General features: G+C 43.0%; 1 protein-coding gene across 17 annotated transcripts in view; it reads right to left on the bottom strand.

Moving 5' to 3' along the window:
* Positions 1-15434, bottom strand: part of mterf2 (mitochondrial transcription termination factor 2) — a 95137-nt gene extending 79703 nt beyond the window's left edge. For 5 of the 17 annotated variants that reach the window (XR_007961838.1, XR_007961848.1, XR_007961843.1 and 2 more), the window contains exons 1-2: positions 15032-15224; positions 45-1810 (exon numbers count right to left, since the gene is read on the bottom strand). Coding sequence is in view for 1 of the 17 variants with exons in the window: in XM_052061612.1 (XP_051917572.1) it covers positions 45-1775 (1731 nt within the window). In the remaining 16 variants the exon portion in view is untranslated. Of the gene's footprint in view, positions 1-8; positions 1811-14777; positions 14797-14877; positions 14988-15031 lie in introns of those variants that run through there. The other 12 variants (XR_007961845.1, XR_007961849.1, XR_007961839.1 and 9 more) reach the window with 10 other exon arrangements.
* Between the last annotated feature and the right edge of the window lie 1604 nt (positions 15435-17038).

The following is a 17038-nucleotide window of genomic DNA, read 5'->3' as shown; positions in this document are numbered from 1 at the left end:
CTGGGAACCTCTGCAACATTTTGTGGTGAAAGGTTGACAAGTAGCTCATTACAATCTTGGTCGTCTCTTTCAGGGACAGATCTGGGAACCTTGCTAACATCTTGTGATGAAACGCTGGCGACTTTTTTAACGGGATCTGGCTGGTTGTGAGGCACGTATCTGTAAATATTGGGGCCAAATTCTTTGTCAATATCATCCAGCTGTTCATTTGTATTCAACCATGACGATGTGTAGGGCAGCTCTGTGTAAACCTCACCATCTTTCAGGACATGAAAGTTTTTGAGTTGATCAGCAAATGACGGGCATACCTGTGACAGCACAACAGTGTCTTCTTTCACAGAGTTGGCACAAAATAAATAAACATGACGAATCAAGGCAGACCAATATTTTGTCTTAAGAGAACATGCCAAATTGTCACAACTCCCACCCCAAAACATGTCTAATAGTTGTTTGGGTAAATTGTCATTTGCAGGTGCACCTTGCATCGCCAATCTTTTACCCATCAACACTAAATCTTTCAACGTCCACGTAGTTGTTGGGAAAGAGGAAAGTTCAAGGATACTAGCCTTTGCATCGGGTGGCATCTTATCATGGTCATTAGTCCCCCTTTCCTTTGCTGGAGTTTCAAGGGTCGCCAGTTTTGAAGCACATGATCCAAGACAATGGTCTTTCCTTAGCATGTCATCTGCAAGTTTGGTAGCTAACGGATGCAATCTCAGAACTTGACTTGGAGTGTCATCTGCATGTCTGATAGCTGATGCATGCATCCTCAGACATTTGTTGGACTGTGGCTGAGTTTCACTTTCAGGGGGATTCCGACAGTCCTCTTTGGTAGTCTTGTTCTGGGCGTCCACAATGGGTAAATTCAAGTTGTGTGGTGAGGGATTTTTACTTGCAGGTGTAATTATATCGCATTGTGGAGACAATGGTTGCACCACAGCGATGACTCTCGTAGAAATGGAGTTGTCATTTACTTTATTTGTTGGTAATGACTGGGAACTCTTGCTCACTGATCCCGGGGCCAGTAGCAAATCTGACAACAGTGGATTTAAATTCAGTAGATGCGTTGTTGAGTGTGTGGTAACCAGCTGATTTCTTGATTGTGTTGTAGTTTGTTGATTAGTGGTTCCTTGCATAGTTGTCCCAATTACATCACGCCTAGACTCTGCTGCTTTGGGGATGTTTGTTTGACTACTAACCAAAACAGTGGAGGGAATATGCATTGTCGGTTGAATCAAAATGTAACCCTGCAAACTCTGTCCAGTAGATTGGGGCTTGAGAACAAATGTGTTGGGATTGGAGGAAACTAAATATTGTTGGTTGGCAGAAGGAGAGAGTGGTCCATATTGAGTTTTGTTGACTGAAGCAATGTGCGTGTTACTTGCAGTGGAGGATTCTTTTCCGGTCTTTGAAACACCCTGTCTGACTTGAAGTGGGGCAGCCGTTGTAAGAGGGGGCGTGTTTAACCTAAAGCCAGATCCATGCTGAGCTAATGAATGATTAGTAGCATTTTGATATCTGCTTCCATGGAAAGGATGTCCTCCTTGCACATTCAGACAAGGGTTCTGCAGATTGACATAAGGTCCCGGTTCGCCAGCTGTCTGATAAGAAACGTCAGTCTGCCTGTTAGATGGGCCACCCTGACAAGAAATGGCTCTCTGTTGTGGTTTCACTCCAGGATTCGCCACGTTATCGGCAATTTGGGTCTGTTGTTGTGGGAGGGGGCGAAGTATTTGGTATTGTCCATTAAGCCAAGCCAAGTACAGGTTTTCCATGTTTCATCAAGGTGTGGATTAAGGAGAACAATGCCCTGCAAAAAGAATTCGCAATATTAAAAATGTGGCATAAATCGAGGATGTGTCAATAGTAAAACAAACATTGTAACAAGTATAGAAAGACAGAGACGTATTTCTGAACCTAAAAATTTAAGATTAGTCTTCACTTCATTAAAATATTTTTAGAGAATGCATGAAATACGCACCCGTAAAATAAAAGGAGCAGGAAAAAAAGTTGGGATTGAACTTGTTTTTCGCAGATTAGGAACATGCATGTTATAAATGTGTTGGGGGCAAAGTGGCCTTCTTTCCTCCATGTGTTCGTTGAATTTCGGTCGAGGAGGATGTTGGTTATCCAAGTACAGGCTAGAGTCGATGAACAGTACCTTGGAAGGGTTTATTTGTAGAATATTCCGGGCACCCGCGGTTTACAGACAATGGCTGCGGTGTTCATGAGTGCAAAGGAGGAAGGGTTTCACCACATATTTATATCGTCAAAACTTTCGTTTCTCCTAAACCGTTTCTTAGTTTGTATCAACTGGTGCATTCCAATGTCGATGCGTCTCTACAAGATCTCCAGGGGGGAGTGTTCCAATTTTAAGCGCCGACTGCTTCAATGACGCCATGTTATGCTGCGGGCATGGGAAAGTATACAGCATGACTAAATATGAGCAGAATGGCCACTTCAGATGTTGTAATGCATTTCTCATGAAAACTCAATGAATCTATCAAGGACACTTCAAAATACAAGTACAATCAGACACAACTGTGGTTGAGTGATCTTTTACTAGTGTGTGCAGTTTGTGTTTCTCAATTCTTAATGCATCTGTCAGTGACGGGAAGTTAACCGGGAAATTAAATGATTTGACATTCCCCGCGTCGGCCCTCCCGGTAACTGTCATGAGGGAAGCTACCCCGCCGGGGGCGGCGCTCCCTTCTTTTTCACGAGCCGACTGCTGAGAGAGACTCGCCTAGGTTCTCACTGCCTTTGGTTTTACGAAGCCAACCTGGTTTTCATTCGTTTCGTCTCTATCCCCGAAGAGCAACCGATCCCAGAATCGGAGAACGAAGCGTTCGTTTCTACGGCAACTCCCTTTCATACTTTATTTACGCTGTTGCAATTGGTAACACACCTAGGTTAGGGTTTAATCACCGTTGTTACGATCATTTGGGGTCGTTTTATTTTGTTTAGGATTTTCCCATATCCTATGCCAGAGTAAAACACATTTTATTATCGTTCTATTATCGTTAGAATTATCGTTCTTTTTATTTCGATGGAGTTTCCAGAGACCCGAGGGTAATCCTACCGAGTCCCCACCATTCACACATTGATGGAGGGTGTGATGGTGAAGCATTAAGATCATGGAGAAGACAAGGGTACTTTTTTTTAATCAATGATTTAATATTCATTCTTTCATTATGTAAACGAGACTCACAGCAGTAATCACGAACATCATAATCTGGACACATGATAGATTTATGTTGATTATATAGTTCCAGGTCATCATCCTATGATAATAAAACATGGTATATTTTAGAAAAGAGTTAAAGGATAGATGATTGGTATATTAAGATATTTTGTGATGTTTTCTTTAATCAATGTATTGCTTCTCAGTGAAAAAACTGCTTTGAGATGATTGCATGACTTGGTGACTTGCTTGCCTAAGCAATTCCAGAGATGGACTCTGGAGCCTGCTTTGACGACTTCATAGTCTGCTTTGTTTGAATTGTCAAAACTTGATTGAGATCAATGCCACTTGATTACACAACAAAAAGTGTGGCGTAGGGAGGGATGAGAATGGCCACTCACCTCTCCCGATGCACACACTTTAGAGGATAAAAGGAGGGGAGCGATGCTCCTCAGCTTAGTCCGCTGTGGGTCAAAGTACGAGACGCCCAGCTCGTATTGAAGCTCACTCTGCTGAGGGTGTTGGCTCTCCACCCTAATGGCATACGGTAAGAGTTCTTTAGCTTCATACAACTTGTTTGAACTGTTTTATCATTTCTGTGTGGGACCAATAAAGTGCCTATTGTTGGTAGCCAGAAGTGTCTTGTCGTTATTTCTGAGTGCCTATCTCCGACGATCCTTTATAAAACTTGATATTCATTCAAATTGAGTATCAGAAGTGTTTCAAAACAATGATAAGGAAAACCATGAGATAAAAGATAGATGTTTCGTAAGGTGCACAAGATAACTCTAGATCTTTTCTGCTTGGCTCTCGACGAAGGCGGACGCTTTTTGCTCAGCTCCTGTCCTCCCCCCCCACCCTCTCCTTGCTCGCCACTCAGTCTTCGTGCTGTCTTTGTCTAACTTTCCTAGCCTCCTTCCGTATTTTCACCCGAAGAACAAACCATGGAATTGGTTGGCTGGTCTCTCGATGTAATCGACAATTTTTTTTCGACGAAGAGCAGGCAGTGGGGAGCCTACTTGCCCCTCGGTGACATTTGCTGCCGGATACGCCCTTGATCCATGGAGAAAGTGGAGAATGGTGTGCCTGTCAATACTGTCCGTTGAGGATGTGGAAGACATCTACATTATCTCAAGCACCTACTGTACAGGCACGTCCGTCTCCTTCTCGGTCTCCGTGCCTTCTGCTCGAGAGTCGTTCAGTGACCGCCCCCGAAAACGTAAATCAACGATGACTTCAATGACACTCAGAAAAGCAAACATATACTCTAATGCGGCAAACAGAAAATCAAGAGAGGAAATCACAAAATAAATTCTATGGGGGGGACGGGGGTTGTGAACACACAACAGAGGAACAAACTACACAAACAACTCTGAGACAGTTCATTCAGTCTCCTACAAAATGACAGATGATGTTTGGGGACTACCCCCCAACCCCCGTTCTAGTCGAGATAGTGTAACCCAAGAGGCAAGGTGCCGCTTGCTATTGTTATTGCCATTCTATAATCTACTAAAGCACCAGTCAAACGCCATCATGTCTTGTGTCGTTATTAGACAAACAGTTCGAAGCAAATGTTGCCGTTGTGAACACCCCTAATGATAAAACAATTAAATGATTACCATATTTTCACGACTATAAGGCACCATTAAAAGTCTTATATTTTCTCCAAAATGGACAAGGACGCCTTATAATGCGGAGCGTCTAGTGTATGAGCCAAGTTCCAAAGCATGACCGAGAGTGCTTCTGGCCGACACTCTGTTTATATAGAGAAAAGGCGGAGTGAGTGACAACAGGCATGCGGAAGTCCGCCAATGAGTGAAGGGTGGGCGTGTAAGAGGACGCTAAAGGCACGCACCTAGCAGTTATCAGTCGCCAATGAGTGAAGGGTGAGCGTGTAGGAGGTGAAGAGAAAAACGTGAGTACATTGTAAAATGGCTAAATAAAGTACAACCGAGGGCGGCCCGGTAGTCCAGTGGTTAGCACGTCGGCTTCACAGTGCAGAGGTACCGGGTTCGATTCCAGCTCCGGCCTCCCTGTGTGGAGTTTGCATGTTCTCCCCGGGCCTGCGTGGGTTTTCTCCGGGTGCTCCGGTTTCCTCCCACATTCCAAAAACATGCGTGGCAGGCTGATTGAACACTCTAAATTGTCCCTAGGTGTGAGTGTGAGCGTGGGTGGTTGTTCGTCTCTGTGTGCCCTGCGATTGGCTGGCAACTGATCCAGGGTGTCCCCCGCCTACTGCCCGAAGACGGCTGGGATAGGCTCCTGCACCCCCCGCGACCCTAGTGAGGATTAAGCGGTTCAGAAAATGGATGGATGGATGGAAAGTACAACCAAACTTAGTTTTGCTTCCGTTGCCTTTTTAAAACGTGTTTTTAAAAAGGCGTGCGTGCATGCATGCCGTATGTTTAAGCTGGCGTATGTTTTACCAGGCCTGGCTGCGCCCAATAATACAGTGAGTTTTGTGTAGGTGTCAAACAGGAAAATATCACCCGTTACTGAGACTGCGCCCAACAATACGGTGCGCCGAATGGTCGTGAATATACGGTAAGTGAGTAATAGTAATTACAAGAATAAAAATGATAAATGAAATAAGCACCGGTATATCATCAGCGAGGCTTTCAAGATTGATCAAGTCTTAAGCGCCCGGTGTTTTAACTACCGTATTTTCACGACTATTCGACGCACCGTACTAATGGCCGCAGTCTCATTAATGGGTGACATTTCTGTATTTTACACATACACAGGACGCACCGTACGAATGGCCGCAGTTTTACAGTGGTAAAACATACGCCAGCTTAAACATACGGCATGCATGCGCGCACTCTAACACGTTAGCTTGAAGCATACGGTAGCATGCCAAGACATACAGATAAGCTAAAAACACGTTTTTAAAAAGGCAACGAAAGCAGAACTGAGTTCGGGTGTATTTTATTTTGCCATCGTACAATGTTCTCACGTTTTTCGATCAATCATCACCCAGAAATCCATCAAAGTCCTCATCCTCTGTATCAGAAGCAGAGGACTGCACATCTCAGTTGTCATTGAATGCATCACATGCTAGTGTGAGTTGCTACGCATTGCCGAGCGGAAAGAAGGAGTAGCAACAGCAAAGTCAACATTTCTCTCGTGTCAAAGTCAACACGCCCACCCTTCCCTGATTGGCCGACTTCTTTCCCGCATGCCTGCCCACAGTCACTTCCGCCTTTTCTCTATATAAACAGCGTGTCGGCTGTCAGTCAGATTTTGGAACTCAGCGCATATAAAGGACGCTCCACACCATAAGGCGTCCTGTCCATTTTGGAGAAAATTTAAGACTTTTAATGGCGCCTTATAGTCGTGAAAATACGGTAACCCCTTATATAATTTACATAATTATATTTTAGTACCGGGCGGCCCTGTAGTCCAGTGGTTAGCACGTCGGCTTCACAGTGCAGAGGTACCGGGTTCGATTCCAGCTCCGGCCTCCCTGTGTGGAGTCTGCATGTTCTCCACGGGCCTGCGTGGGTTTTCTCCGGGTGCTCCGGTTTCCTCCATCATTCCAAAAACATGCGTGGCAGGCTGATTGGACGCTCTAAATTGTCCCTGGGTGTGAGTGTGAGTGCGAATGGTTGTTCGTTTTTGTGTTCCCTGCGATTGGCTGGCAACCGATTCAGGGTGTCCCCCGCCTACTGCCCGAAGACAGCTGGGATAGGCTCCAGCACCCCCCGCGACCCTAATGAGGATCAAGCGGCTCGGAAGATGAATGAATGAATATTTTAGTACCATCTTAATACTTTTTATTATTATTATTATTCAGTTAACAATTTTGATTTAGAGACAGTTAACACACACGATTGGCTCGTCTTTACCGACACGAGAGAGTAGTATATTGTCTATTCCTACCGACTGCTGTCAGGCTGCTGAATAAAAATAACAACAATAATAATAATAATTAAATGATGTGAAAGACAATTGTAAAAAGCACTGCGATTTATCCATTTTGTGTTTATATTGCACTTAATTGAATGGCGTTTGTTGTTTTTTTTTTTCTTCTTTCTTCTTTCTACCTACATTCTTGCTGCTGGAGGCTGTAAATTTCCCCAGTGTGGGACAAATAAAGGATATCTTATTATCTTATGTCTCCTTACAGATATAACGGCTTCATAATAACTGGAATAAAACATATTCGAGAAAAGCCAACCCAATACCTGTATTAGGGTTGTGCCAGTGGAATGTAATATTGAATTTCTTGATAAGGAGTCATCTTTGTAATCCTATTTTCGTCAGATAACGGAAATTGGGGTCCGAACGGACAGGGCTACGTCCTGACCAGACCCGTCCATACCGCTCCAAACTGCGTTTTTTATAGCTTCAAAGAGGGAACTGTGGTCAAGTCGCCGTGCAGTTGGTCCGGGTTATGCAAAGGACATTTCCCGTTCAAATCTATTATTTATTTATTTATTATTACAGTGAAACTCCTCGACAACATGTACGTAAATACCCCCTACTATGAAAAAATCTTCATGCGTTAACACCATTCCCACTCTACTGTGATGTGTGTGTGTGACCATACAGTGAAAAAAAACCCTGTTGTGTTATGTGAAATATTTTTCTCTGCTCTTGCCCCGCGACAACATTCACTACAACGAAGTCTAATCCAACGGCGACCTCTACTGCTTGGTTCGGAAACAGCAACAGCAGCCACCACACTGGCTTACATATGCGCAGTAGTGCAGGAAGTATTTGTTATTGTTAGTTTGAGACGTAGCAAGAACGTTGCATTGCTAAAATGGCTACAAAACTGACCTTTGGATGTCAAGCAGCTCAGACAAGACCTCTGCCGCTGAAAGAGAGGGTAAAAGTGATCAAATTGAAAGACGGTTTACCACCAAGAAATCTGCAACACTATCATTTACGCAATCACAGCATGGTGACGCAAAGTGGTGGAGTGGGGGGCCAGAATCGCCTTCTGTTGATCAATAGGAAAGGGACAATATGCCAATAGGTTGCGTGTCGCCACGGATCACTACTATCCACTAGTTTCAGTGGGAAAAGGGTATTAGAATATATAATACTTGTTTTGAGATGTTGCTTTCGCACATTTGTGCCTTGACCACAATGATGACTTGTATCACACTTGTGCCCTGAACGTTCAGATAAAATCTTCTTGAAGAAACTTCATTTCCAGCTCTGATTTCACACCTCACCTCAGCCCGAGTTCAAATGAACATGCGCAGGACCTGGAGGACGGTGAAAGGATCCTGCCGTGACCACAACATCCTCTCCCTCCACACCTCCAACACATTTATCAGGTAAAAAAAAATAAAATAAATACCAACAAACAAAACTATTGTGTCCATTTCTACCTTAGATTTCTACAAATGATAAGTCGACCGGCCAAGCCATGACGTCCACGAAACTTTGCCCCTGGCTGTACAGAGTGGTGTGCAGTCGAGTTTGAACAATACAATACATCCTGATTTATGTAGCACTTTCACAACAGCAGCAGCTGTAACAAAGCGCTTCACACACAGTTTACATAAAGTAAAATAATAAACACAACACATAACATAAAAACAGTCGTGCAGTCCTAACCGCGTTTCCCTTCATACGCTTTGTTGTTTAAAGCAGTTTGAGATTAAAGAGGAGAGAATTAAAGTGTCCTTTCATCGGCTTGAGCACAAGTTTCAAAGTCAACAAGAAGCTGTAGAAAAAGAGAGATTGGTTCACTTCTCCTGTGCAGAACAGTGCGAACTTCTTTAGGGGTGTACTGTACTGTATTTTGTTGCGATATATCTTACACCGGAGCAAATTTTGTGGAGCGTTCACACGTACAAAGCCGCTGAGAGCTAAGGGTGTGGAAAATAATCTATATTAATCGATACATCGATGCGCACGTGCGCGATCCGAGTGCATCGGCTCATTCACTGGGTACGACGCGATTGACGGGTGAAATCGCGATTCATCACGATGCATTGATGGGTATCGGTAAAATCCGATTTAAGCGCCGTTTTATTCATGTTAAACGTCACATATCTGTCCTTTCCTAGGCGCAATGAATGCACCATCATTGCTTTGCGTGTTGTGTTGCGTCACATATAGTCCAGTACACAACTAGCGAAACATTATGGAAGTTAGCGCAAGCAGCAGCAAGGAAACTACTATATTTAATGCAGCCGCAACATTCAAATCTTATGTTTGGAAATACTTACGGCTTCGAAAAGAAAGACGGAAAGATTGATAAAAGCTCCGTAATTTGCAAGGAATGTCGCACTAAGAAGCCATACAACGGCAGCACCACAAATATGAAGACCCACTTAAAACGATGGCACCAGATCACCGACAAGTTTCCCCTCCCACTCCCCCGCTTCCCCGCCCAGTTCCTCGTCGGACACCGGAGAAAATCTTGGTAAACCAGGTCAGGATCAGAAAAAAATTGCCTCTTATTTTGGGAGTCCCCTTGCAACTCACTGTGACCGCGCAATGGCTGTAACTAAGGCCACTGCTTATTTCATATGCAAAGACCTCCAGCCTTAGCGTGGTGGACAACGAGGGTTTCAGACAGCTCGTGCACGTTTTGGAAACTAGGTATAAAATACCAGACAGGTCTGTGTTCACTTACAAACATATTCCCGATGTGTACAACAAAGTGAGAAGTGAGATTACTGTGTCGCTGAACAGTGCGCAAAGAGTTGCACTTACAGTGGATGGGTGGACATCTTGCGCTATAGATTCATATATATATTTATTTATTATTATATTTCATGTAAGACACTCAGTGAGAATAGTCTGTTTGTGTTTACACTATAGCAACAGCTGTGAGTCTCAGGTGCCAAATTGTTTACATTTTCTTTGCACAAAACCCAATTGTGAAAGGGCTTAAATAAGTTGTTTTACAAGTTCTACTGTTTATAAGGAATAAAGTGGTATCCTTTTTGTAATACCATACTGAATTCCATCTTTTTAAAAGCTTTTTTTCTTTGCTTATTTGCATCATGTTTAATTGCACAATATCGCAACAAATTGCATTGTATCGTATCGCATTGATTTGAACTTAATGTGTATCGAATCGTATCACATCGTGACGACGGTGAAACGTATCGCCAGAAAATTCCATGTATCGTTTAAGAATCGCATCGCTGGCAGTGGATCGAGATGTGTATCGAATCGTCCTCAGTGCTGAGATTCACATCCCTACTGAGAGCGTGTTAACCCCCGGTGCAGCCCCACTTGCGTTCACATGGCAATTTCTGCAGCGGTGCAAAACGATGTCGTGTTGGTTCTTTTTTAAAACATAAACAACTCAAGCAACTACAGTTGCTCTCCGGGCCTTCTGCTCGAGAGGCGTTCAATGACCGCCCCCGAAAACGTAAATCAACGATGACTTCAATGACGCTCTGAAAAGTAAACATATCATCAGAGATGAAAGTGGACTTTTCTGAAAATTCCAGAAATGTATACGTATATTAGAGCTGTCAGTTTAGCGTGTTTTTATTGGCATTAATTTAAATGAATTTTAACGGGACTAAAATTTTTCTCGCGAGATTAACGCGGCTCACATCACAAGCGGATGTTACGTTGCTCTATAAGTACACCAGAACAAAACAACAAGCGCGCTGCAGAAGTCCACGCCCATGTCTGTTTTGCCAGCCAGCATGAGACACCGAAAACAGATACTTAAAGAGTTTATGAATGGAAAGTTTACTTTTAAAAAGTTGCCCGATTGCTCCACTGACAAGACCAAAGTTATCTGTTCTTCTCTCTCTCTCTGTATCATACAGGTATAAGATGTATGCCACTGACACGATTGTTACTTGTTTGGAACTATTTTGTGTGGAAGGTTACAGTGTTCTGCGTCCATGTAAAAAGAGCGGGTGGAGCTTCTCTGTGTTTGTCTGACAGTGGTAGCGACCTGGCGAAAATAAAACGTCTCCAGTGTTGTCATCGAACCAAGTGTAGTCATTCAAAATGAGGTCTACACAAAAACTGTAGAGAGACTTCCGCACAAGAAGGACCAACACAATCAACATAGCCTGACTGTGATAGGGGGAGTGACCCGCCCCCCCCCCCGCCACACCGTTCAGAATGGTTTGCCCCAGCAGCACGGGGGAAGTGCATGCGCTTTTTTGTACGCCGGGCAGTTTGGAATACAGCGGCACATAATGAACGCTGGTGTCTGGTGTCTCGTTATTCTTCAACAAACATACAGAAACAGACTGCTGTGTTCAAAGTAAACTTGAGAAAAACGAAGTATGCAACCATGGTTTAAATCTACTATAGGCTGAGTACTAGTTTACCTTAGATGTGCACTTTATAATGTTATATTGCTCTGTTTTGATTTTATTAAAAAAGCTGTTAAAGCAGCTGTTGTGTGACAAAACATTGTTTTCACTGTTGTTGATGGATAGTAATATTGTGTGAGAGATTATGTGTGAATAACTGCTCCAAGTGAAAAATGTTCATGTAAAATTGAAAATCGAAATTGTTATTTCAGTAAATATTTGCATTTGGCACATAGAAAACTGATTCATGATTCCATGTTGATTAGAGCATTAAAATGGGGGAAAATAGGACAAAAAATGTAAAAGGAAATTCAGAAACGATAAAAAAACGTGTGCGTAATCACGATTAATTTTTTAGTCCATTTGAGTTAATTATGACAGTTGCATTTTTAATTAGATTAAATATTTTAATCGTTTGACAGCTCTAATGTATATATATGTACACACACGCACGCACACACACTTGGCCGATCACGCATGAACTAGTTTACACAAAACGCTATTGAAATACTCGACATTCAATGATTAATCTTCCTTTAGTGTGCACACGTGTACCCTTTGTGACTTACGTTCACGCCGAAATTTCGAAATATCCGAGATATGGCGAGGCCATGAGAATGCGAGGCGAGGGTACAGTGCACTCCGCTTAATAGAACACCATTGGGCCGAAGTGCTTCTGTTCTACTAAGCGGGGTTTCTATTAACCGGAGACACTTTATTAGGTACACCTTCAGACACGTCGACGACCAAGTTATGCACGCAGAAAACCCCCTGCTGACGAGTTAGAAGAGATATTTCGACTGTGGACGTCCATATCTTTAATCAAACAACAAAACAACAAAACAACAACTTTAATCAACTTCAGTCAAACATCTCAAATCACGAGAAAAAATTCGTTACTTTTGTCTGGAAACAGGAGTCCGTAATTTTGCGGTTGACTTCCCTCTCAATGCGCTGGATAAGAGGGAGATAAGAGAGTCCTGGAAACCGCGGGCGTACCTTCTGAGAATCCGGCAATGCATCGTATCGTCTGAGTATGTCCTTCTTATCCGCAGGTGATAGCCCTCGTCTCTTGAATGAAGTTGAAGCCATTGTGACGTGCGTGTGCCTATGTGTGGAGTGAGCGTGCTACCTGTTACTGTATACGGCTAGAACTACCGCGTTTTCTCGCGATAGTGGTACAGTATCGCGATAGCTCCACTTCTCGCGATAGCTACACTTCGAAAACCACTAGTTTACAATGTTCATTGCTTACGGCCTGTTCTATTAAGCGGAGATCTGTTCTACTAAGCGGAGTATATTTATAGGAAATTGCATTAGGCAAATCGGTTCCAGAGCCTTTTGCTCTATTAAGCGGATTACTCTATTAACCGGTGTTCTATTAAGCGGAGTGCACTGTATTAGTGTTGTGGCGACGCCACTGAAGCTCAGCGAGCCCCAGCAGTAGATAGTCCGCTGCTCTCTGCTGTGCGTGCTTCAGCGCGAACATGCACGCAGGTGCGTCTTTTGATTTCAACCAATCAGCGCCGACGCAACGACGTCACACACCCGTCACACAAGACAACAGCTAAGCTAGCCTAGACTACATTCGAAGTCGGACGGACACGTTTTTCTGCCAATCTGTGTGTTTCCCTTTTTGTCCAAATATATATTTTTACGACAACTGTCTTGTCCACGGTGTCTTTTATTCGTTCCACTTGGGTTGAGCAAGTGTCTTTACAAAGAGACGAAAATCTCTTTACTGTTACTAGTGTTAGTGTCTCAACATGGCTACGCTTGTGAAAGCAAAACAACGAACACCAACGCGTCTTCGTTCAATGTTTTCAACTCATATCCAGATTAATTTTTTGGCAAATTTTCTTCAATTCTCCGGAGAGATTTTCATAAAAATGTGAAAAACCCGGAATTTCGGGAAAATCCGGAGGACTTTCATCTCTGTATAATGCACCAAACAGAAAGAAAATCAAGAGAGGAAATGACAAAATAAATTCTATGGGACGGTTGTGAACACACAACAGAGGACCAAACTACACAAACAACTCCGAGACACACTCCGAGACTTACAAAAGGAAAGATGACGGAAGTACAACAGAGCACGAAAGCAACGCATTCTAGCCGTATTTAATCAACTCTTCTCATGCGTAGCGAGGCTACTCCCCACTGCAAACGAGCATTTGCTCCGGAGCAACTTTTTAACCCTGTAACATTCACACGTACCATTTTACGTCGGTGCTGCCCCGCAAACGAGCATTTGCTCCGGAGCAAAATTTTGAACCACCTCCCTGAGCAGGGTTAAATTTGCTCCAGTTGAATCCGTTTTCAGGGGCAACACCGGTGTAACTTTGCAAGTGTGAATGCTCCACTGGGGCTGCCCCGGCGCAGCACCGTTGCAAATGTTGCCGTTGAACACCCCTTTTGACAACACACACTGTCGAACACTTCCACCTTATAGATCGCAAACGACATTTATACTGTAATTGCAGTTTTACCTAACTCAGTCCTTCTAAAATAGGGGGTGTGATGTGATGCCAGGGGTGCGCGTGTGACTCTGGGGAACATGCTTTTATTTTTTTGCAGAAGAGAATACCTGTACTGTAGAATTAAGCGTAATTTCACATTCACTGAGCAGTGTTTTTCAGCGCGAGACATTGTCAGGTCTGCCACGGGAAAATATCCAATTTGTCTGCCTGTGCGATCAATCGTCCGGCAAAGTAATTGTGTAGTACCGTCCCATACCGCTAGGGAGGAGCAACAGCTAGCCAATTGCCTTGTGTTTCGACCACTAAAGACAAGCGAATTTGTGCTCTTATATCGTCATTCTTCAATGTTTAAAACGGTTCGAGTAACAATATAACACGTCAATTGTTAAAGTAAGTCAAGTCAAGTCAACAGTATTTATAGAGCACTTTAAAAAAAATTTAAAAATAAGCGTTTTTTTCCTCACATTTTCAGCTTGTGGTGTGCCACGAGATTTTTTCAATGAAACAGTGTGCCTTGGTTCAAAAAAGTTTGAAAAACACTGCACTCGAGCGGTTGGCAGTGGTGCCCTCGTAGTCAGAGAATGCGCAGGGAGTATTTAACTCTATCGTGTAGTTCCCTTTTGATGAGAAGAAAGGCGCAGATAAACGTACAGTATTTCTTCTTGTTGGGGGAGGGTGCATAACAGAAAATTATTATTATAATTGAGAAGCACTGACCTAAATGTACACTGATATCCGTACGCTGGTCAATGCCTACAGGAGACTGCACTGTTCACGACCAATTAATGCATTCGCCAATTTAGAGCAATTAGAATGGGAGAATACATTTTAAAAAGCCAAATAACTACATACCGTCTCTTGTTTTGTGGCGATAAAACGATTTCGTACACAGGCTTCCAAACGTGCAACATCTTTACACTCACAAATAAAATAAGCCAACTCGACCACTTACGTTTTTCAATTGATTTTCATGACTCCACGTTTCTCCCGTAGCGGTTACGTCCCGTTTACTGATCTAACTTCTCAGACACAAAAAGATCAGCCACATGTGTTCGGCAACCAAAAAAAAAACATCGGCGGCCACTCTTAAAGTTGCATACGCTTACCCTTTCCACGGAAAGTGGTCAATTTCAGGCGGAGAGCGAAGCGTATATCAATCATAATCGTTGATTTTTCAGCATAAAGCCATCCAAGCATATTTTAAGCATGTCTTTATCAGCGGTTGTGCTGCTTCTTCCAAATCCACCCGCGGAATGCTTCTGTTTCACTTCCGCTTCTGCGATTTTTTTCCCCCAATTGTTTTTCACATTCATGTGACGTCACCGAATGCTAACGGTTGCGCGAAACGATCCAAATACTGTATCAAATTCATTCAGCAGATCGGATCGATATTTACGCGATGAATACGACGTTGTACTTTCAGTGTCGCTATCTTTCGGGTAAATTGGACGTTAATAACCTGCGTAGAGAAGTGAAGTCAGCTCCGAGTGTAAATGCTTTTAAATACAGGTTTAAATACTTTTCCATAACTTTGATTAACGTCTCCTAATTAATTTCTTTTTTTCTTATAGTTATTTAAGAAACCTACTTTTTTATTTATTTTTAAATGTTTGAAAAGTTTATGTTAATGTGTTTAAATAGTGTCAACTTACACTCTGTTAATCTTTGTGAGATACTTTTGTTTTCACTGCTTTTCACGGCAAACAATGTCAACGGTTGCATTGTGTTATTTTTGTTATTTCGACTTCAAAATGGCGCAGCGAGAGTGGCTGCCTTTCCAGCAGCTCCTGTTTTGTTGTTCTACTTCTTCCTTTCGTAACTTTGCTGCTGTGAATTCGGAATTTCTCCAATGCGTGACGAATAAAGGTTTTCTTATCTTTTCTTATCTTAAATGCTTTTAGTCGTTGTGTCTTTGCGTGAAGCACATTGAGTTGCCTTGTGTGTAAAAGTGCTATCCAATATCAGGTGGAGCTGGGACATGATTCAAGAGAAAAAGAATTGTGTGGAGGAAATGCTTATTATGATGTTAAAGAGATTTTGGTCTCTTTATAAACACATTGGCAAAACCCCGGTGGAACGAAAAAATACGTTGTGGATGAGACTACCATTGAAGTAGAAATTATATATTTTGACAGAAAAGAAAGGAAAACATACAGATGACAGAAAAAAACATGTTCGTCTGACCGTGAGCTAGTCTACTGTACTATGTTCGTCTGACCTTGAGCTAGTCTACTGTACTAACTTAGCTGTTGTCTCGGCTAGGCGAGCTTAGCTCTTGTCGTATATCAAAGGTCTTTGATGTGTAACGTCCGTTGCGTCAGCGCTGATTGTTTGAAGCCAAGAAATGTGCCCATACGTACTTGTCCACGCTGACGCACGCACATCAGAGAGCAGCGGACTATTGACTGGTGAGTCGGGCTTCCCTCGAGTGGCGTCGCTACAATGTAAACCAGTGGTCACCAAACTACGGCCCATAGGCGTAGTTGCAAAGTGTAGCTTTGGGCAGCTACACTTTTTAGATAACAGAATGAAGTCCAGCATATCAGAATCAGAATCAGAATCATCTTTATTGGCCAAGTATGTAGAACACACAAGGAATTTGTCTCCGGTATAACACGCTGCACTAGTATCATCGTAAACAACAAAATCATTGAACCATTTTAATTTTTATTTATTAGCAAATAACATGGTCAGCATTCACAATGGAACAAACAGTTAGTTCTAAGATACATTTTAGCGCTGTTAGATGTCTAATTCCCATTACAAATACACCTGACTTCATTGATTTAGGCCAGGGGTGTCCAAGGTCGGTCCTCAAGGGCCACTGTCCTGCCTGTTTTCCAGCTCTCCCAGGATCCACACACCTGATTCAAATCATCGGGATCGTTCTAATGCTGCTTCAGAGCTGGCTGATGAGCTGATCATCTGAATCAGGTGTGTTGCAGGCGGGAGGCCTGGAAAACAGGCAGGACAGTGGCCCTCCAGGCCCAGGGCTGAACATGTCTGATTTAGGCCCTTCTGAATTAGGTTTAACCAATTAATTTAGACCAGGGGTGTCCAAACTTGGTCCCCAAGGGCCACTGTCCTGCCTATTTTCCATCTCTCTGGCTGTA

Source organism: Hippocampus zosterae, chromosome 3 (genome assembly GCF_025434085.1).
Source record: "Hippocampus zosterae strain Florida chromosome 3, ASM2543408v3, whole genome shotgun sequence".
Lineage (NCBI taxonomy): Eukaryota > Metazoa > Chordata > Actinopteri > Syngnathiformes > Syngnathidae > Hippocampus > Hippocampus zosterae.
Note: the sequence above shows the minus strand (reverse complement) of the source record. Positions and strands in the feature narration are given on the sequence as shown.